Source organism: Parasteatoda tepidariorum, chromosome 1, assembly GCF_982258835.1.
Source record: "Parasteatoda tepidariorum strain Cologne lab strain chromosome 1, Ptep-v5.0, whole genome shotgun sequence".
Taxonomy (NCBI): domain Eukaryota; kingdom Metazoa; phylum Arthropoda; class Arachnida; order Araneae; family Theridiidae; genus Parasteatoda; species Parasteatoda tepidariorum.
Window position 1 is genome coordinate 23989679 of NC_141755.1, and position 22381 is coordinate 24012059.

The 22381-nt window shown below is 31.1% G+C and overlaps 2 protein-coding genes across 2 annotated transcripts; both read right to left on the reverse strand.

Moving 5' to 3' along the window:
• Positions 1 to 803: 803 nt before the first annotated feature.
• Positions 804 to 12334, reverse strand: LOC147816320 (choline dehydrogenase, mitochondrial-like). The gene is made up of 3 exons (XM_087160335.1): positions 12205 to 12334; positions 4934 to 5156; positions 804 to 1039 (listed from the first exon to the last, which is right to left on the reverse strand). Exons 2-3 carry the CDS (start codon positions 5005 to 5007, stop codon positions 883 to 885), a joined length of 231 nt encoding a protein of 76 aa, XP_087016461.1. The 5' UTR covers positions 5008 to 5156; positions 12205 to 12334; the 3' UTR covers positions 804 to 882.
• LOC107439536 (glucose dehydrogenase [FAD, quinone]) lies at positions 5020 to 22381 on the reverse strand. Its single transcript, XM_087157684.1, has 10 exons — positions 22358 to 22381; positions 22032 to 22262; positions 19649 to 19841; positions 19443 to 19574; positions 17724 to 17845; positions 14116 to 14283; positions 12205 to 12355; positions 10317 to 10462; positions 9252 to 9429; positions 5020 to 5156 (listed from the first exon to the last, which is right to left on the reverse strand). Exons 1-10 carry the CDS (start codon positions 22379 to 22381, stop codon positions 5020 to 5022), a joined length of 1482 nt encoding a protein of 493 aa, XP_087013810.1.

Sequence of the window (22381 nt, forward strand, 5' to 3'; positions counted from 1 at the left end):
CTAATCTCTTTAACAAGGGAATAAGCATTGATATCAATAAAACAATATTTCAGGGCATCAAGAGGAACTGACGTGACTGAGGTGGAAATAATGTTGGCATTATTGAAATTGAATTTATGTCCAAAATTCCAACAATGTGCAGCAATTGATGATTTTTCGTATTCTTAATAACGGACACATCTATCGTGTTCCTCAAGTCCACATTTTCAAGCACATTTAGTTTGTCTGGTATAGTCGAGGTTACACTGAGAAGGAATGTGGTAAATGCCCCAGTGATTATCAAAAAAATATTATGATTTTTAAGAGACTTAAATTTAATTTTATTAACAGGCTTAAAAATGACTTTAAAACCAAATCGCAAGAGAATATTAAAAAAAAATTTCAAGCTGCAGGAGAAAACTGTAAAGTAACAAGTTCTCTGTAAGGATTAGAGAAAGCTTGCTTGAGTCTTTACATCACTACTCACATCAAGTGATTCAGATCCGTGATTTGAATCAAGCAATTTGGATCTGTGATTTGAATCAAGCAATTTGGATCAGTGATTTGAATAAAAAGATTCAAATCACTATTCAAATTAAGTTATTTGAATCAAGAAATTTGGATCTGTAATCCAAATCAAGTTATTCAGATCGTGGATTCAAATAACTTTTTCAAATCAAGATAATCAGTAGAGTGATGCAAATCACTATTCTGAGTTCTGTTCTCACAGTCAATCATCAAGTTCATTCTTATTTTCATTAAACACATTTTCAATGTATTCGCATATTTAACATATTTAGATTTGTAATAACACAATCCTGGAAAATAACTTTTATTCGCAACATTGACGATTAAATATAATTTTATTTATCGATCTTAAACATTGAGATTCTTCAAATTCTTCTAATTCGATTCTTTTGTCATGCAGCCTCCTAAGCTTTGTTTGATCATATCCGATGCTTTTTCTGCAATCATGATGGTAGGTACATTTGTATTTCCTTGGATTACTTGGGGCATAATTGATGCATCTACAACTCGAAGACCTTTAATGCCTTTCACTCTAAAAGAAAAATAGGAGAAATTTGTTATATTTACAATAAGAGAAAGCGAATTGTTTAAATAATCTCTATTCTTACTGAATGTCACAAATAATATGGCCATATACAGACAACGAATATAATTAATCCCTTACAAAAAACAAGGTGTTTTTGTGGTCGTTTTGAGGTTGACAAATGTAAAAAAAATACACCTGAGATTCAAAATGAGGTTGTGTTTTGCACCAAAAATAAACTAATTAATAAACTTCAATTTCAATCTCATTTACACCTCACAAAATCAACCTCATATATATCTCAGAAATAATTTTAGTTTAGATCCGTGAAATTATTCACTCCTCAAATATACACTTTGCTTTAAGCTTAGAAAAAATTATCCGTACACTTCAGAAACAATCTCCCTAAGCTGGTTGCTCTATAGTAGCTTTCCATCAACCTCAAAACAACCTCTGTGAATAAACAACTTCATACACCTTGATTATACATCTTGAGAAGTTGATCTTTTAAAGTTGTTTTTGAAATCAACCTCCAATATACCTCAAATCAACCTTGACACCTCCAATAAACCTCAAAAATATCTTAAATTTCTGTAAGGGGTATGATTTTTCCTAATGCTTAAAGGAACTTAGCATTAATATCTACCTATGGTCTGTTTTTTCTAAAGAACTCCCCTTGTCAGTCCTCTGGAACACTGGCGGGGACCAGGGTTGCGTGATTAAACTACTTGAATACGGGGTGTGAAGTAAACATTTGAGGCAAGTATTGACATGGGTCGAGGAGAAAAATAAAACAAAACCTCCCCTCTCTTAGATGAACTCTTTCGTTTCCATAGCAGCAGAAAAGTCCAGACTCTGGTGGTAAGAGTTCTTAGGATAGACTAACTCCAATTATTATTTTTATTAAACTAATAGTATCAAATGTGAAGTATACTAGACAATTGAATATTTATCTTCAAAGTCTTAGTCTATCTCCGAAAACTTTAAAAAAATCTCGCTTATACTTGAATACGATGAAATGTTTTTATTGGCTTTAAGTCCAGTTCAGTTAAGTTATAAATTTTCATAATCAGTATTTATATACAAGAACGTTTGATTAATTTGGTGCAAACAAATTTCATTCCCTCAGCACTTAAATATAAAAAAGTGTTAAAGCTTCATGTCAAACACATTGAGAAACTTAAAGAAATATAATTATTATTATAATAGAGCTAACTTATGAGTGATGGCACAAGACACAATTGCTTTGAACGAAATTATTAAGCAAATAGTTCTTAAAATGAGTCCATAAATTGTGTAGAAGCAGAAGCTTATTATTATAAAATCTAACATATAAGACCATTAATATTTATAACTCTAAAAGATAGACAAATTCATTCTATGTTTCGACACTAAAAAAAGGCTCTACATTATTAAATTGTAACTTTATTATGTCTGTTTGTATGGTAATATTTGCGCTCTTTTAGTATTTTTTATCTTTATTCATATTTAGCACAAATTTACACTTTTTTTCCTTCTTCATTGGAAAACTTGTGTGTTTAGACTGGGTGCCTAATTTAGACTGACATTTTTTTCAAAAATTTGTGTTCAGTAAAAGATTTAAATTGGAACCAAAATTATAAAATATTCAGCTTAGTACAGGCAAAGTCATCCCAGCTAGTTGTCTCGATCTGATTCGATCAGACGCTAGGTTTCCCATGGTTTTTAGATTTTTTTTCACAGAATCAATCTATCTGATGTTTGGTCTTTCCCTTTTTCGGTTGCCTCTAAACTTTCCAAAAGTCAGTTTCTTAACTGGGTCACCATCCTGTGACTCACCCAACGCATTCTATAGGATTGAATTTAGCAACTGAAATTCTGTTTAGATGCTTAAATATTCTGTATAATTCATAACTGTACTGAATCAGCCAAACACTGTTTTCTTTAACCGCTCCGAAGACTGCTCCGAGTTTTTGTTCCCTTTAAATATTAGTAGTTTATTTTCCTCAGCCTTACTTAAAGGCCAGCATTCGCTGCTATAAAGGAATAAAATAATACAGGTTTAATTAGATCAAATCATTAAAAACTCAGCTAGCAAAGTAATCCCAAAACTTAAAAAGAGCAAAACAAGACTGGTATGATTCGGAATGTAAAGAAATCACCAACAAGAAAAGTAAAATTTATAAATTGACGGTTCAAAAACACTAGACTAGAAGTGCTTAAAACAGCTAAAAAAAAGAACCAGGAAGACAAGAGAAAAGATTCCACAAAAGAAAAAATTGCCCATCATGGAAGACCAGTATCGAGTTATTTAACATCTAAGTACTGAAAAGGATGCAAGAAAGTTTTACCAACATATTAACTATAATAGAAAAGAATTTGAAATCCAAAATAAAGACGTACAGGAAAAAGATGGTGAACTGACTAGTTATAAAACAGAAATTTTAGATGAATGGAGAAAGCATTTTAAGGAAGTACTCTCTGGAAGTGACAGTCTAGATAAATTCTTGTACACTAGATTTTGAATCTTTATCAGAACAAAAGGAAGAATTTACTCCACCAAGTTTACTTGAAGTGGAACTTACAATGAAACATCAAAATCGTAACCCATCTGCTGAACCAGATGGTATCAAATTTGAACTAATTAATTAAAATATAACAGGTATTTTATTTTGATATATTTAAATTGTTTTGATTGCGGTTGGTTTCGTCGAATATTCAGTATTTCTCGCATTAAATATGTACTTTTATAATCCTTTTCAAAAATAAAGGAGAAATGTATTCAATGGGGTTTAAAATTAATATTTTTTAAATGTGATTAACGTTAAAATAATACAAAAAAAGTTAGGTGACTATCTCAAAAAATCATGTTGTGGTATTAAATATTAGTTTATAGCTATTAATTTATATTTTGATAGTTTTAAATCAGTATTACAGTGTGAAACACATGAAACGCATTTATATTCCGCCATATTACTGCTGAAGTAATTCATAATGAAGCCCACTAGAAAATCTCAAACGTAATTTATAGCTCCTACCCTTTGCTTCGAGGGCTGAAAATTAATATCTAAGTGAAAGGCATATTAAATGCTATCAAACTTTGACGCAGCATTATTGAGATCAATAACAGTGAAGCCTGAGCGAAAATCTCAAAAATTGTTTCATTTGTAAGAAAAAATTAAAACTTATTTTTAAACTTCTCATTTTTATTTAAAAAATAAGATTGGTTTTTAATATCTTAATTTTACCTTTTGGGTAACAGATATCAATAAAAGATTGTCAGATGTTGACAGTATTTCATGTAATGTAATTTAACTATTAATTTGCAACTTCCAACAGGTAGTTTTGTCTTTACTTCATTTCTTCGCATTCACCATTTGTGATCAAAATGGGGCTACAGGTGGAGCAAAGCAAAAATCTTTACCTATGACAACACTTCGCTGGCTTTCACCATTAGCGTGTGGATAGTCATAGGAGAAGAAAGTCGTCAGTTTCGTTTTGATTTGCAAACAGATTTTAAAAAAATTTAAGCTAGTAAAATATATGGAACTTAAATCCGACTTAAACATAGTTCTTAAAGAAAGCATCAGGGAAATTTTAGTAAATATTTTTGACAATTGCAAAAAAATATTATAAAAGTTTGAAAGATCGCAATAGGTTCCCATGCAACTGAGGAGAGGAGAGGGAAGGAGGTAGGGTCAAAGCATGGAACCGGTCTTCACTACAGATGGCGTATTTAAGCGTTGCAATCACGATTTTTGTATATTTAAATATTTATTTGTTGTATTCCAGCAAGTATTCGTAAAATATATTTTAAGGTCAATATTTACCACGTTCTTGTATGTAACTCCTAATCAAATTTCTACAATTGTGTTACGCAATGTTCTATACTTGATTTATTTATTTCATAAATATATCATTTACCTTAATTCTGGATCAACCACAGTTGTGGGATCACTTGGATCTCCCATTTTGGCTGTGCCAACTTCATGACTCATGGTCAGCACGTATCACATAGCCATGCATTTCAGGTATTCATTTTCAGCACCTACGTATTGTTCACATCCAGGATATGTCGTATTAAAAAGGTGGATACCGATTTTCTTCATTGGTTCACTTTCGCCGATTTTTCGACACATTTTCATTCCTAAGAAAATTAGAAATTTGTTAATCTCGAATGAATAGTCCAGATGTAAAAATCCGTTAAAACCCAAATTAAAACGTATACATATTAAAATAGTATGGAAAATCTGAATTTCATTGGACATGTAAATCACATGGTATAATCCACTTTTCCCACTTTAATTTACAGTTTTCTTTTTAGTATAATACCAATAGTATAAATTAATAAAAATTATAAAGGTACTGCTTACCTGTAAATTATTTACGTATCTCTTATTTTAGTCTATTTTTTTAAAAAATTCAGTTCTATTTTGATAATGGATATATTTAATAAATAAAAAGTTTAAAAGTAACAGCTTTGTTAATTTGTTATATTAAAATAAAAAGCCAATATAACCTTACAATGTCACATTTTATGTTACAGTTATTTATTCACCGTTTTACGCTTATTAAACGGTAAATAGTTATAGTTTCTTTTTAATAAGTTGCATTTAGTTTAAAATAAATTTTGTGCAAAACTGTGTTTAATCAATGTATGCCATTAAAATGATAGAGAGATTTCGCAAATTTATGTTAGATTCCGTGTGCTCCAGTAAGTTTTGAAGCAACTGTACATAATTCTCACGGGTGCATTAGCCAGAATTGACGCAAGTGCAATAACTTCAAATCTTACGTGCAGAAACGTACGGAATGTAACTAAAAAGTGCGAAATCTCCCCACTATTCCAAAGCAATATTAAAATTTAACCTTTCATATTATCGCTGTAATTAATATCTTTGGCGAAAAATATTTAATAATTATAGCAAAAATTAAATAAAAATTTAAAACAAATTATGAATAAAGCTGCTATGGTAGACGAACAAAATGATAAGATTTAAATTTTATCTCGTTAGAATCGGAAACATGACTTGTGTTTCCGATTCTAGTGGATATGGATCTTTTATTGTAATAATGTGCCCAATTAAATAAAATTACGAACAATAAAACAACCTGAGTGTGTTTATGAACAAAAAATACAAAGCTTGATTATTCGACATCAAAGACATCAGGGTAAAGGGTTTCGGGAATGTCCTTGAGCAACTTGGCACAGGCCTCTTTCCTTTTAAAGGAATTTCCACGCGCATGGGAATAAGAAAAAGTGACTCTGGGAAAACCATAGAAGAACTCTAGGGTAGTTGGGAAATAACTGGCATCTTTAAATTAGCTAGGAAGGAGGAAATGTGGCTTAACGCATTGTGGTTATCATGATGAAATTTCGAATTATGTAAATTCTGCCCTCGACTTTTTTGAATTTATAATGTCTGCTCCATCAAACGAAAATTCAAACGCTATTCTGAGTTCAAGAGTATGTAAGAGTATTCAAGAGTATGAGTCCAATCGTAATTTTGACGAACGTCATCGTTGATGAGTTTTTAACGCTGAATTCATTGCGAATGTCTTCATAGCTTTGAAAAAATACCACGTTCTATCGGTAAACTTGGTATTCCGGTAGGCAATCTTTATCAAAGATAAAGAATTATTATCATCTAAATCACTGATAAAGTTTCCAATATAATCTGCCGATTTTCTCAGTAAGCCATTGTGTTCTGTATGGCAGTTTCTCGAAAATGTGCCCAGTCCCCGGATGGTCAGAGAGGGCTGAGTAACCCTACAAACATAAGTTACTTGCTATCTTCTCCGATCCCAGCTGATTCACTTCACAGTTAAGTTATTATCATTACTTTTCGTACAAAACCGGTTTATTCACTGCTAACAATGCAGATTCAAATATTTTAGAAACATTTCAAAGATAAGCTTACTGTAATTTAGAGCAGCTACATACTACCAAATGATGCTGCGCGTAACTTTAGGGTTCTGTCGAGGGACTACAGTGTCTTAGAGAGTTGAACTCTCCTTTTTAAACCAGTTATGAATTTTGTACTCTGCAATTGTATTTATACCCAATCCGTGCAAAATTTAACATTTTGATTATTTATATGAAATTACTTAAGTAAAATATTAATAAAAAAAGAAAGAGAAAATTTGGAGAAAAAGAATAGTTTTCTTCAATACCTTGAAATAAATTACGAAAAAGATATGCAGCACGCCGTCCATTTTTTTCATTCAATTCAAATTCAATAACCAAATTTTAGAGTAACAAGTTATACTTCTCTGATGATCCTTTTTAACCCTTCAGATAATCCCTCTCAATCATTTTCTCATATATTTAAGCGTATTTTATTCCTTTTCAGCTTATGCATACCCCTAAGAGATGCCGCTCCTTATCATTGATCAGTCTGGCATAGAACTTAATTTTAATACTGTTATTAATAAAAGGATGAAAATACTGCATTCTGCGCGGCCTTAAAAATGTAGTTTTAATAAGTAGTAGTATAAATAGTTTTTGTTTCGTTGGCATATTCACTGCTGTTAATGATCTATATTTATAAATTTCGATCATTTAGGGTTCCATAGCCGAAAAAATTGAGTTCAATCAATTAGAATTCCATTGCGAAAACAATTTGAGTTCGTCCATTTTGGTTAACAAATTAAATGTGATAATTTAGGGTTCCGTATTAAAAAAATTTGCGAATCAATATTGGCAAAATATTTACTGAAGTAAATATTTAAATATTTTGATTGCACATTATACGGTTATAAGATTTCTTAAGATGAGAAAGTCTCCCCCATTTATCTTAAATGCTTTAATAAATTTACTTATTTCTAAGAAACTAAAGTTTTTTTTAAAAAAAAAAATCGTAAATTGAAGTCAAAACTATGATTCAGTTGGCGTAGATTTCAGGAAAAAAATTTATTGTTATGAAACTGACTTATACAGGGTGTCCCAAAACGACCGCATAAACTCTGCACAGCTAGATTCCTCGTTGGGAGTACATAAAAACTGCCCAAAGAAGCGTTCCTGTACGATCCATAGTTTACGAGAAAAGTACGAAAAACAAGGTACGTCACTGCCAGTGCAAGAGAAAACACTTTATTGAACATATCAACAGCAGTATACTAGGCACGATTTAAAGCAGAATATGCGCAGCGAACGTTTTAAGCATTATCGTCTTGAAAGATATGCAAATGATATGTCCAATAAAGTGTTTTTTTTTTCTTGCACCGGCAGTGACGTCATACTTTGTTTTTCGTACTTTTCTCGTAAACTAGGGATCGTACAGGAACGCTTCTTTGGGCAGTTTTTATGTACTCCCAACGAGGAATCCAGCAGTGCAGAGTTTATGCGGTCGTTTTGGGACACCCTGTATAGAGGTGAAACAAAATAGAGATCATGAAAAAGAAATTGGAATTCTTTTTCATATTAATCGAAATTTCTTTAAATAAAATGAATGTTAAAATAAAAAATGTTTCAGTTAATTTCTAAAAAATTCAAAATTTATTATTATGCAAAGATATGATAAGAAAGATATGATCTACCAACTCAGATTTCTGTGAAATAACATCTAAAATTTTTCTTTTTTAAATACAAAAGGGAATCAAAAAAAGGTAGAGGGAAAATTAAATAAATTTGATAAACTAGATGAAAGAATTAATTCTGCTCTGATAAGTTTGTTATTCATTAATTAATCAATTTTAATTTATTTTGCTGTTCAATAAATAAAAATAAAATTTACTAATTATATGTACTAATATTTGATGAACTTACTGTAATGTAGTAAAAGAACGGTTTACAATTTTTGCTTTACAAAATGGATAATTATAGTTGAGAAATAAATGAAAGGTAAAAAATTAATTTAATTTAGTTATTAAATTACTTGTTCAAAATTACTCCACGTGTTTTTTAAGTTAAGAGCAAGAAGTTATTGAAAACAAAATATCGATTGACTGGGTAAAAGTTCATTATTTTAACCTTCCCCATTGTTTCTGGCATAGATTCAATATTGAATGCGGAGATGTTTATTGAAGTAGCATTTTCTTTTATAGATGAGAGCAGACTATTGTTTGCTCTTGTTATTTAGAACTAATTTGCTCGCAGTTCTTGACTGAATTAGCTTTTAGGGTTAATTTAATATATGCCAATGCTTTTAAGAGCAGTGGCTGTATATTTGGCCATACTCTTAACGGTATCATATCTCAATCGATATATGCTCAAAAGGTTAATTTAATTAAGATTGTTTACCTTCAATCATGTCTTGTAAGTCTGAAGGATCAGAGAAGTAGTTAGGATCAATTAAAGGTTGATCATGTGGATCGGAGGAATTCAACGTAACAGTTCCTTTACTGCTAATTTTAACGAGTTGGGAGAAACAGGTCAAAATTGGTACATTCTGATATGGACCAAATATTTGCTCATAAGCCTAAAAAAATGAAATGTAATTAAGTTTCAAAGAACAACTTGCATTTTCCCCATTCTGAGGAAAATGCAATCTTCCCAAAATCTGGGGGATATGCAATCTTCTCCAACAAATTGCATCTTCCCCAAAGGAGCTATACATTAAAAAAAATATATCGAAAATATTTAATTTAAATAACTTTTTTTCTTATTTTTAGTTTGTTGCTCAAACTATGCACTATTTATTGCTGAAACGTTTCCTGGAAAAAAAAGCATTCAAATTATAAATTTATTTTGAGAAGAGTTTTATTAGCTTACGTTTTGGAGAAAACTTTGTTAGTTTTTCTTCGAAAACAACCTATAATACTAATCATTCATGTTGAATGCCTCTAAATGTGTCTTATTGTATCTCAATAACTTATTAACCTTAAAAAACAAGCTAAAACAATTTCTTTTCGATGACGACAATTTATTTATTTCCAATTGGCACCTCTACTCACGTAGGACTCAGAAAATTGTAAAAATAATTATTTTAGATATTCCTATCTCAATGACTAGAATGATTTATTTTGTATTATTTATTATTACTCAAATAACTTTATAACGTTATAACAAGCTTGATTTCTATTTAATAACATAATTATAACAAATTCATTATGCTTTCTGAATGTAGTACATATTTTTTTAGTTAAAAACAAGTCTTTTACACATTATATTAAAATGTATAAAGATTGATGCGAAAAAGATTCATGCAATTATTTATTAACAATAAATACTATTCATGTATATTAGTTAATATTTTTAATGCATACATTAGTACTCTTAAATTGATATTAATACTACTCACACGAAAAATGATTCAGAAAAATGTTTTAATACCGAAACTGATTTTTAAAACTATTGAGTACTTACACTTGGTAACATTTTAAGAGCTTGAATACCACCTGGAGGGGTTTCTAAAAAGTATAATTGATAATTTGGGTCGTCAATTTTTGGATCCATTTTACCGTTATTTAACCATCCCATAATTGTAACAAATTCCAGGGAACCAAGTGGACCTAAAAAATTCATTAAAATAAGTACCAACACATAAAATCTGCCAAATATTAATCAGAAGATTTTGATGTATTGACCTACTTCCACCAAACACCAGACTCGAGTGTTGGCGACTACTATGGTTAACTAAAATAAATCATTTCAAATAGGGAAATGGTATCAGTTGTTTCGTTTTGGTGTAGGTTGGGTTTTGATGTGGGTGTGTTCCAGTGGCGTACGCAGAATTTTTTCCAGGGGGGTGTTCATAATTTTCTGAAGCTACTAAAAGAAATTCGAGTATGCAATAAAGAACTATTATTTCCCTAATTCAGACAGTTTTAACTTTTTATTTAGACAACATTGTTTAGTTAAATTTTGATTTGATTTTTTAAGTTTAAGAACATAATGTAATATCTTCTCGCATGTAATATCTTCTGAAAAAAGTCCAATGTCATATGGGTGGAAAGTAACACTTTGAGGGCCACTTTCACATTCATCAGATTTTGTTATGCTAGAAACGTTTTCTTCAACGGAAGTATCACATTTCTGTACAACAGAAAAACTTAAATTGTACTCCGTTCCCCCTTTTATATAATTTTTCACCGCATCTCCAAAATTCTCGAATTGTCTCAAAGACGACAGAACGTCTAAGATTCCAGAATCATCGCGTAAAGACCTCGCGAATGACAGCCAGTCTCGAAAACTATCGCGACTGGCAGAACAGAAAGAAACCAGTCCATAACAGTATTACGTGAATTTGGTTTCAAAAGTACAACCCTATTATAGTAAATGTTTTTTTCAGTATTCTGAGAAATACCGTGAGAAAAAAAAGTAGGCATAAGGCAAATAAAAATATATAGTCTTAAAAAATAATACCCGCATAATTTCTACTAAAATTTTTATTTTTGCCATTTTGTCTGAGCTCAAGGGGGTGTTCTAACCCCTAAACCCCTCCCTTGCGTACGCCACTGGTGTGTTCATGTCATTTCTTCAATTTTCCGTATTAGAAATGGTTACGATTTTGTTTCCATAAAAGCAAACAGTCGTAAACTTTCAGTCGAAAGTGATTCTCGTGAAATTTGATTTCCTTTTTATAACTGAGCTTAAAACATAAAGGAGATTTCGCAATTTTATGTTAGCTTCCGAACGCTCAAGTACGCACGATTTGAATCAACAGCGCATTTTAGATGCTATGTATCTTTCCGTTATGTTGCCGAGATAAACATACAAAGACAAAGCTACAAGCACGCTGTTTATAGCTGTTAAATGTTGTTTTCTGTTTAAGCCTACTTTCGAACTAAAAACATGGACATGGAATGTAAATTTGAAGAAATATATTGATGAAATTTAGAAATTAATCGTGTTAGTTGAATTAAGAGATTGTTTACATCCATTGTAAGTCTTAGTTTTGATTTTTTATTCAAATTTCAAACAATATTTCACTAAGTAAACGCTTTTAACTTGCGGATTTTTGCGAAATCTCTTAATTTCATTTACGTAAGTTTGATACTTTTTCACTGGCACATGCGCATTTCATCAGAATTGACTCATGGGCACTCTTAGTGCGCAATTACTTTAAAGCTTTCTTTTCGTAAATTTGTAAACGTAACGTAAATTTGCGAAATCTCCCTATATCACTTACTAGAACGCACAGGTAAATCTCAATTTAAATCATCTTTTTTATTAAAATTGGTCAAACGATGGATGCTAAAAACTCTTTCCTGCAATCTAACAGATTTGAATAGAATTATTACTAATTAATTACCTTTGCGATGGTGTAAATAATCTTTAATGTTCTTAGGATCAGAAATCTTCTTAGCAGCAGGAGTATGGTTTGGGCCCAACACAAAGTTGTTGAGAGTCGATATTTGGTCATGAAAATTTTCTCCCACGGGTAAATCAGCTATCATTTGTATCTGGAAAAAAGTACTCAGTATAATTCGATATATAATTCTAAATACAGTGAAAAAGCGGGAGAGATAGTGCTGGAGTGTCAATACTCAAAAAGTTAAAACGGCTTTCCATTTCGCATCAGATTCATCTGCAGTGGATTCCTTCCCACGTCGATCTTGAAGGAAACGAGATTGCGGGCACCTTGGCTAAAGCTGGTGCTTGCGAGGCCTCTGTGCCGTCGGCACCCCTCACCTTTTTAGAAATCTTCTCAAAAATAAAACACAAAAACAAGACCGCTTGGAATGCTCCCCCAAAGCACCCATGGTATCAGTGTTCTCGACCTGGAGGCTCACTGGCCTAAGGTTTTAATAGACAGGAACAAACTATTCTTGCCCGCTTTCGAAGTGGTCACCTTAAATCAATGAAATTTTCGGAAGGATCTAAGAGCTTTGAAATTTATACCAACTGTTCTTCAGACCAGGCTTCACCTCACCACATCCTCGCCTGCCTGGGGCTCACCAAACAGGATTTAGCAGATTATCCATTGACGGTGTTGGATTTTTTGAGGATGTATAACGTCATTGACCTGGTCTAGCACTGCTGGCCAATGGGGGCGTGCAACAACAACAACAACAAATACAGTGAAACCTCCAGGAAAGATCCCCTCTATTTATGACCACTTTTGGGAGACATTGAATTTTTTCCATAGAGTTTGTGTTGAAGAAAACCTTTAGGAGAGACCATTAAAACCTCTCTCATCGACCAGGAAAACATGTGCACCAACTGCGGAAGAAGTCAAATAAGGAAACACGAAAAAATATCGAAACAAAAAATTTGACAAAATAAATTAGAGGATTAAAATGTATGCTAAATATTTGCGTGAAGCTCTTAATTAAAAAGTTTTTTTTTGACGATTCAACCTCATGTTACAGTCAGACTGCACTAAAGACGATGCTATCAATGATTTAATTTTAGAGTTGAAAATTAAATAAGCAAAGAAGTTGTTTTAGAAAAAACAAGCATCTTAAACAAGCAAACCTCATATCATCTTTTAACGCTAACTAATTGCAAGAAAGCATTGTTGTGCAACACAAGTAAGCATTGATTGGGAATTGAACATAATAAGAATTTAATTTGCATTAATTGTTAATTGGCTGTAAAGGGTGACATCCTCTTCTGAGCACTCCGACTGTAACATGAGGTTGTATCGTCAAAAAGAGCTCTTTAAATAAGTGCTTCACACAAATATTTTGAATACATTTTAATCTACTTATTTCTTTTGTCAATAGACATTGGCTTTAATAGGTTTTGGCTATAATAGATTTTTTTAATAAATATTGGCTTAGCTCCAACAGGCATTGAATGCACAAATGCTTCAAAGAACTGTAAATAAGCATCGGTCTCAGCAAAGTTCTATCCAATATTACCAAACTTTTTTCCTTTTCCCGATATTTTTTTTTCATATCAGCAATGCAAAAAACAAAATGTGAGCAAAAAAATTTTAATAACGATGATTTTTTTTCGCTTCACTGTAAGAAAATCCAGTGCATTCCAGTACTATTCTATATACAAAAGATTATTTTGAAATTAAATAAAATAATGATGAAAACCTGTTCATTTCGTAAAAGTAGAATAATATAGAGACTAGGTTTCGCAGTAATATGTACTGGGAGTTTTTCAGATATTTTACAGCATATCTATATTTTCAGTTGCTGAGCTTTAATACATAAATTTTATGAACATGAACATATTGAATAAGTAATTATATTTTTCAAATACTTACTCCATGTTTATCAAGCTCTTTTTTAGGCCCTATACCTGAAAGCATAAGTATTTGAGCAGTGTTCACTGTACCTGCTGATACGATCACTTCTTTCTTTGCTCTTATTTGGTATGTTGTACCATTTATTTTCACGAGCACCCCAACTGCTCTATGATTTTCTATATTTACCTTAAAATGATAGGAAAATGAGATAGAAAAAATACTAAAACTAAAATTCTCAACAAGTACATCAATATTATGCATTTATATTCTTGGAGTATACTTTTTATTTCTAATTTTCATATTAAGGTTTTTAGTGTTAGGATAAAAATTTAAGGCTTGATAATAAGTAATAAGTACTAGACGTTGCATTTTTAATGGACTTTAAAAAAAAATTAAATTCTCATTATAATGAATATTTTACGAAAAACATAAGCACATAATTATATCTACATAGCTGTTGATATTGCTTGCTTATACATCCTATTATTCTTGAGCATTTTAAACTTAGACAAGTTTCTATCTATCTCCAAATGCCCATTTGTATAACTATCTTTTATCTACAAAATTTATCATTAGTTATAACGGTGTGCTAAAGTGAGCCCACAGACGTATACGATTTCGAACAGTCAGCGATTTTTTTTAACCAACCATTTTTTACTGAGTTCCTTAGTCGGCATAAGTTATATCAGCTAAGTTAACTGATATAACGGGTAATCCGTTCTGACCACTATAATTATATGTTTTTAGAATCCTTTCCACACGGAAGTAAAAAAAACGATAGACATAAAGGATCGCAAATTAACACTTAAACTAGGAAGAGAACAGAACTCTATAGAAATCTAATGAGTCACTACTGAGAAGAGTGAGGCTGAAAATATCATAGCCTGTTTGACTAAATGGATAAAACAGAGGTAAGTTGAAAGGATATTAGTTGATTTACATCGGGCAATCAAACTAGTTTATATTTTCAGACTCGTTCATCTTGATTGTGATTCGTTTGATTTCGGTTGAACATTGATTTCTTTTTTGCCGAAATGTTAATTTGCGACCCCTAATGTGCAATATTTTTTATTTCATTATAGGAAAGGACTCTAATCATACTTATTAAGGGTGATCAATACAGAAAACCCAGTATGTGTGGAAATTTTATCGATGCCACTGGCATCTAAGGACAATCAATCCCGAATTCTGCATTTTTCTCACTTTGTGCTTGAGTGTTTCTTATGTATGTTCCTTATGTTCTTTTCTCAGATTATATTCAAAATTTTTACTTTTTCATATCACTTCATCAGTTTTCATGATATAGCAATCAAAATTGATTATTTAGACAGCATACTATCCCGTACATCCTATGGACACTTCTTAAAAGGTGAATATCATTAATAGCAGATAATTCAGAATATTGATATTTATGTTATATGCTCTAAACATTCACAACTTATACAGCATTCTTTTTAATTTAAACAAAATTAACATTACACTAACTTTTTAACATTGCAACTAACTTTTTTTCATTACAACTAACTTTTCAACATTACAATTAACTTTTTAATATTACGACTAACTTTTTAACATCGAATTTTAATATAAATCATCTTAAACTATAAATGTTTAAGAAAACTATCGGCGCTGAGTAATGTTACACTTCCTTGGACGCGATTCTAAATTTCGCTTGTAAGAAAATAGCGGTTTGTCACAGAAATGTTCCTTAAAAAGATAAGAAAATACTTAAATACTTGAAATATTATTTATATGAAGGAAAAATAAGCTTTTGAAATATTATTTATATGAAGGAAAAATAAGTTTAAAGTACTTTAAAGTTTAATCTATTTTTGGTTAAAATAAAAAAGCTTTTACTTTTTTGCACATAAACCTAAACACTAAATTGATTTTTCTGTAATTCTTTCACACAGAAAAATATAACTTTTCTATTGCCACCATTTGTTAAAGAAGATATTATTAAGTAACTATCCTATTTAAACTTTCTACTCTTATTGATATTTGTAAATATGCAGACATTATTTCTCTCAATATTAAAAAAAATGATAGGGCCACCGCCACTGTCTTGGATGTTTAACTTAACATTACATTTTGAAATTACTCCGCATAGAGGAATGTAGAAGAATTACGATGAAATAAAAATAATTAATATTAGATAATTTGATCGAGAATTTTTAGATGTTATACTTGTTGGAAAAAAGTATCAATAACAAGCAGCTCTACCGGCTCCAAAAATGTAACTTCAGAGTTGAAATATGGCATGCTAAAAAGCCACATTTGTTTAGAAACTTAGCACAGAGTTTTTTCAAAATACCAATTTGCTCGAAAATCATTTCAATTTTAAGTGCTTTTTTCGGCAAATTTTTTGTCCCTTTTTTTTCCTACGTTACATTTTGTTTTTCTGCTTGAAATAACAAAGGTACGTCGAAAAAAGTATAGGGAGAACGACGAAATAAGAAAATTTCAGATTTAACAATTAGTTGGAGAATTATTAACTCTTAAACTTGTAATAAAAAAAACCATGTTGATCGATGTATTGACCGCTGAAGTGCAGATACTGAGTTGAAATTTGACGTGATAATAGGACCATTTCGCAAGAGAGTTATTTTTCTAAATTCTAATTTATTCAAAAGTTATTGCGAATTTAAGTGCCTTTTTGTGAGATTTTTTCAGCTTTTTGCTGAAAATTTTCACTATTTATCCATTATTATAGAAAAATTATTCTTCTCTCATGAGCTCGTCATTTCTTTATTTTATAAACTCGCTCTCGAGTTAAAGTCAATCAAAAGTAACAACATAAAGTGAGTAAAAGAAGATATAAGAAGAGTGTCAGATATAAGTCATAATAAATAGCAATGAATTTCGTTCCCTATTTGAATTATAATAAGTCTCTTCAACGAATAAAATTATTTCGCCTTTATTTCCTTTTATTCAGTTTGACAATCTGAATCAGTTAGGTTAATTTTTTTTTCTAGTACAGATAATTAATTTTTAAATCTAGGAAATTGTTTATTTCGTTGCGACTAACACATTAACAAAATGCTTTTATATAAAACTACAATAATTGTATATTTTGAAACCAAAATGTTCATTGTTTTTGTGGGAACTATTTACGTTTTAGAAGGAAAAAAAATGAGGAAACAGACAAAAATTCGGTGAGCGGAGTGAATTGACGGAGGATCCTTCTTATAGAAAAAAATGTTGGTGTTACATTGGGTTCAGTTCACATTATGCATGACCAAAATTGGTCTATTTAGTTGGATTTTTTAGGTATTAATAGATAACTTTTGACATAATTTAGGCCAATTCCTGTCACTAAATATAATTATGAATTGACTTATAACTGTTTACTATGAATTAAATGTAATCTCTATTGTTCTCAGAGCTTGAAAGTTAGATCTCTGTTATGCTCTAACCTTTTGAGAACCACTCCTATATTACTGCATTCCGACTTGTGCACATAGATTAATGTTAGTCTTATAATAGTCCAATAATATTATATGTTATTATTAGCCGATGCTCGTTCCACTAATAATTCTTACATTTAAAAAATATTATACTTTAAGTTATTGGCAAATTGCTCTAACAAATGAGCTTCAAAATGTTTCAAATTTCTGAAAGCTCACCTTCGTTACAAGTGCATCCGGTACTATGTGTAAATTTCTTCTAAACTGTGCTGGTACTAAATAACTTTTGGCTGTGCTGCATCTCTGATTATTGCGTAGGTCACCTTGAACATCATAAAATCCTACGAAAAGCATAGTACAGATTTTACATAAATGTAGAATCTGGAATTTTGAAAAGTATATTTGTTTAAAGTATTTTGTGACTTAAAAATGCTGTCACACATGTATTTTACAGCAGTCAATTTTACTCAAGATTTTAATTTTTCGCAATTAAAGGGAAAATGTTCTCATCGTAAATCTTAGTTATGGTTTTAATATCTGATTAATAATATCTGATTAATAATTTTTGATTAATCTAATAAATAATTTCTGATTAGTCTGATTAATAATTTTTTATTAATCTGATTAATAATTTTTAACATTGATAAAGATTATATACTTAGTACAATTTTAAAAATATGGAATGTTTCTCGTTTTTCTTCTTTTTAAATTTATATTTAGAGAATTAAGCTTCGAAACTTATTCGCCACATTCTCCTAAGAGGTCATCAAATTTTTTCATTGCTAAATTCAAATAATTTACAGATAATTCAATTATGATGTTTGATACAGCAATAAATCGAATAACTCACTCAGTGCATTCACACAGTTAAATGCCAAGCTGTGTTTCTTGCAAACTGTATTATAAAAGAACTTTTATTATTTCAACTTTTATTATTTTTTCGATCAAGGTACTCGAGCTTTTAATATCAGCAACCAAAGAGTCAGCTGACTACAATGTGTTACCTAAAGTTTTAAAAAAAGTGCATAATGGACGGGATAAGGACTGCTGTGCGGCCCAGTTGTCCTAATTCCAACCACTACTAGGACAGGGATTACATTCATAAATTTGAATAATATTTTCATAGTTTTCTTAGAGAATCATCATACTTATATAAGCAATGAGTGTATTAGTTACAAGATATATTTGAAAATTAAGTTCTGAAAAAAAAGTTCTAATACAGATTTAATAGATCTAAACTTTTCTAAAGGAAAGTAGATCAAAACTTGATTTTACATCTCCGTAAAAATTATCATAATTCATATATAGTTTCTAACTTAAATATTTTTTAAAGTTATTGAAACCAGTTGGTGTTTTTCCAATAGGATGAACATCATTATAACATAAATGCAAATGTTTTCTATACGAAAGCTCTATTTTTTACGATTGTATAAAAATTGTTAAAATTTCTTTGAAGATTAAATCATTATAAAAGTTTGTTGAATCTGTTTGTGTTGATTGAACGAATGGTATCCAAGAACCACACAAATAATTAAAACCTTTACTTTGAGCATTGAGCATTAAAATACTTTGTTAAGTTGAAAACTGATATGGTTTTACCCTTAGAGTCAAGGGATGTGCAACTCTCATAACAGAATAAAAATTATTAAAAACTTTCATTGATCTTTGAATATTGAAATATTTTTTTAAATTGTTGAAATCTGTTTAGGTTTCCCCTTAGAATCAAAGAACCTATAGCTCACACAATTGCATAAAGCTATTAAAACCTTTTCTTTCATATTTGAACATTAAAATATGGTTTTTAAAAATTGTTTAAACCAGTTGGGGTTTCTCTCTCAGAAACTAAAAACTTGTATAACTCACATAATTGCATAAAAATTATTAAAAACTTTCTTTTAATCCTTGAACATAAAATTATTTTTTAAAATTTTTTGAAACCTGTTTGTGTTTCTCCATTGGGATCAACGAACTTGTAACCCATTTTCTTAATAACTTCGACAACTTTAGCCTTATATTCTGGATTATAGTTTGGCTTCTCAACTGACAAAGGACCTCCGACTCCATGGTAACCTTTTGAAATAAAAGCAACTATTAATTTGAAAACCATACTAGAACCATTGTTGTTTTTAACTTGGAATCCATACCATCTGCAAAGAAATCTGGATTCCTGTTGTCTTCCATCTTTTTGAAGTAAGGAAGAACGTCTTTATAGCTCCATCCTTTCGCACCATATTTAGTTTCCCAATCATCGTAGTTTTTTCGATTTCCTCGAACATATAATCCATTGTTTATTAAACTTGATCCACCAAATCCTTTTCCACTGGGCCACACTATTTGCTAAATTAGGAAATGGGAAATTAAATTGATTACACAGGGGCAAATTTTTTTCGTGAGATTTTTTTTAACAGATCTTAAATGCTTTCGTATCACTGATTTCAAATTTGCAATCGGTTTCTGTCTCAAAGATACAGTTCTTTTAATGACATTTTTAGTCAATTTTTGTCGAAATGTACAAATTTAAAACCATTATAACCAAGACAACATTTTTTGATGATTTTACTATGGAGGACAAACATGAACAAGATAGTTACCTTCATAAGCCTCCATCAAAAAACGTCTTATTCATTGATGGTATCATCAAGAGTGACCATCACCCCATATTATGAATTGGAACTGCTTAATGATGGTTGAATCATCGTAATGGTAAAGCAACATCTTCCATCTTATTTTGATAGCCGTTGTTGGTCAAGTATTAATCAGCACAACTTGTTGGAAAACATCAAATTTATCATGCAACAACTTCCATCATATTTTAATGGTTGTTGCCTATCCAACAATTATAAACATACTTTGCTGGTTGACCATCCTTATGGTAAAACATTTGCTATCAAAATATGATGGTTGTTATTGTTCCATTCAAAATCAAACATTATTTGATGGTTTGCCATCATAGCACTAAAGCAAAATTTTCCATTTTGAAAATGATGTAAATTTGTTGGGCCATCAGAAACCATCAAAACTGGGTGGAAAATGTTGTATGAGGGTGACCATCAAGAATCTTATTAAAACCAACATAAATCATCAAAATCCTTTGATTGTACTATCAAGAATTTGTCTTGGGTATATAAGAGGGGTTGCATAAATGTTTCGACAAACTTCTAAGGGAGTTAGGGCGCATCATCAGGATTAAAAATAAAAATGTTGCTAGAGGCACTTTCCTTTTATGGGTTGTTTCTTCACGTGCTCCTGAATAGATCATAATAGAAAAGTGCCCCTAGCCGAGTACGAAAACATTTCTGGGCATGGTTTCCTATGCCATTTTAATCCTAATTATACGCCTGAAACTCCCCTGCAAGTTTGTCTCAACATTTACATGATCACTGCTATAAATAACGTATTTAAACTAGTATATTTCGACAAAAAAAATTGTCAAATAAATTCACTTAAAAAAAATCTGTAGTTTAAGGAGCAAAACTAATTTAAGATTTTAAATCCCCTCACCCGAATTAGGCAATACCAAGCATATTTATAAATGTAACAAACATTTGTTCCTCAGTGTTATCAATGCACGAATAAAATATATTCAGGTATATTTTTTTTAAATAAACAAAAAAAGAAAGAGTTTCAGTGAGGATTTGCTAGTAGCCAGCAGGATCACCCTGAACTTCTAAAACAGTTGGTTCTAGAGGTCATTAATAATATCCCTTCTGGAGCCTTGGCTATCGATGCGGATAGCAGCAAATTTGAAAACGGCAGAGATGGGAGTGATGTTTCCATCTGCAACTCCTAGGAGGAAATTAAATTTATTTAGATTTTGACTAACACTAAATTGCCTGAAAATATATGATAAACCCGACCGAGATTTTCTAGCACTTCTCTCAGAGCTATGCCTGAGAAAATCAGTATGCCTCCATTGGATTCCTTCGTACGTTGGGGTGTACTGTAATGAGATTGCAGATACTCTTGCTAGAAATGGTTGTGATCCTCCGATCGCCAACTCTGTTGAGCTAACTCCTTCGGAAATCCGCTCACTCCACAAAAGTGATTAACTTTCAACTTGGCACCTCAAAACTGGTACGCTGCAAAAAGGGTCCGGGCCTGTCTCTGTTATATGGAGCTGCCCCAGGACTCTACAATCGGCCTTGGCAAGATTCAGAAGTGGTCACTTGAAATGCATGAAATTTCAGAATGGGGAAAAGATTTTTTCCACTCGCTCCTGTTCCCTTCCCGCTAGTCCTGATCACCTTCTTAATTGTTTAGGCACCTACTGGAGGAAGCTGTTGGATGAGCAGGAGAAGATTTTAAATTTTTTCCTTTTGGACCTGGTGTGGGCTTTCCTACACCAGGTGGATGAGTAAAAACAACAAATAAAAAAGAAAAAATACTTAGCATTTCAAATCAAGACAATTTGATTCAAAACAATGCAGATTTACGTGCATTTCAAGTCTATTCTATAAATAAAGAGATAGCAACCAATTGACTAAATAATAACTTCTTATAAAATATTTCTATGATAACAAATCTTACTCTGTTTTCAATTAATCTTGCTGTGTACTTTTGGGGGACTGTTCTGTATGCCCAGTCAATGTCCGAATACCAAAAACTGAATCCGTAAACTGGAATATCACTTAATAGTGGAGCTCCATGTCCAGCTTCAAGCAACAGAACATTTATGCATGGTAATTCAGACAATCGACCTGCAAGAGTTGCTCCCGCAGCTCCTGCTCCCACTAAAAAGGTATTTAGACTTAATAAAGCCTATCGATTTGTATCATCCATATTATAACTATACCAAATAAAGTTTTGATTTAATAGAAGGCGTTGCTATTAATTTCCAGGACTAACGAAATTACTTCTGAAGTTTCCTGATACACCAT

Excerpts from the sequence above, each read along its gene's own strand:
- LOC107439536 (XM_087157684.1), bottom strand. The coding sequence starts at position 22,381 with ATGGTGTATCAGGAAACTTCAGAA. Across the intron at positions 19,575-19,648 it reads TCCAGATTTCTTTGCAGATG|GTTACCATGGAGTCGGAGGT; the intron begins GTATGGATTCCA and ends TTATTTCAAAAG. Across the intron at positions 5,157-9,251 it reads CTTACAAGACATGATTGAAG|GAATGAAAATGTGTCGAAAA; the intron begins GTAAACAATCTT and ends TAATTTTCTTAG.
- LOC147816320 (XM_087160335.1), bottom strand. The coding sequence starts at position 5,007 with ATGAGTCATGAAGTTGGCACAGCCAAAATGGGAGATCCAAGTGATCCC. Across the intron at positions 1,040-4,933 it reads GTGGTTGATCCAGAATTAAG|AGTGAAAGGCATTAAAGGTC; the intron begins GTAAATGATATA and ends TTTTTCTTTTAG.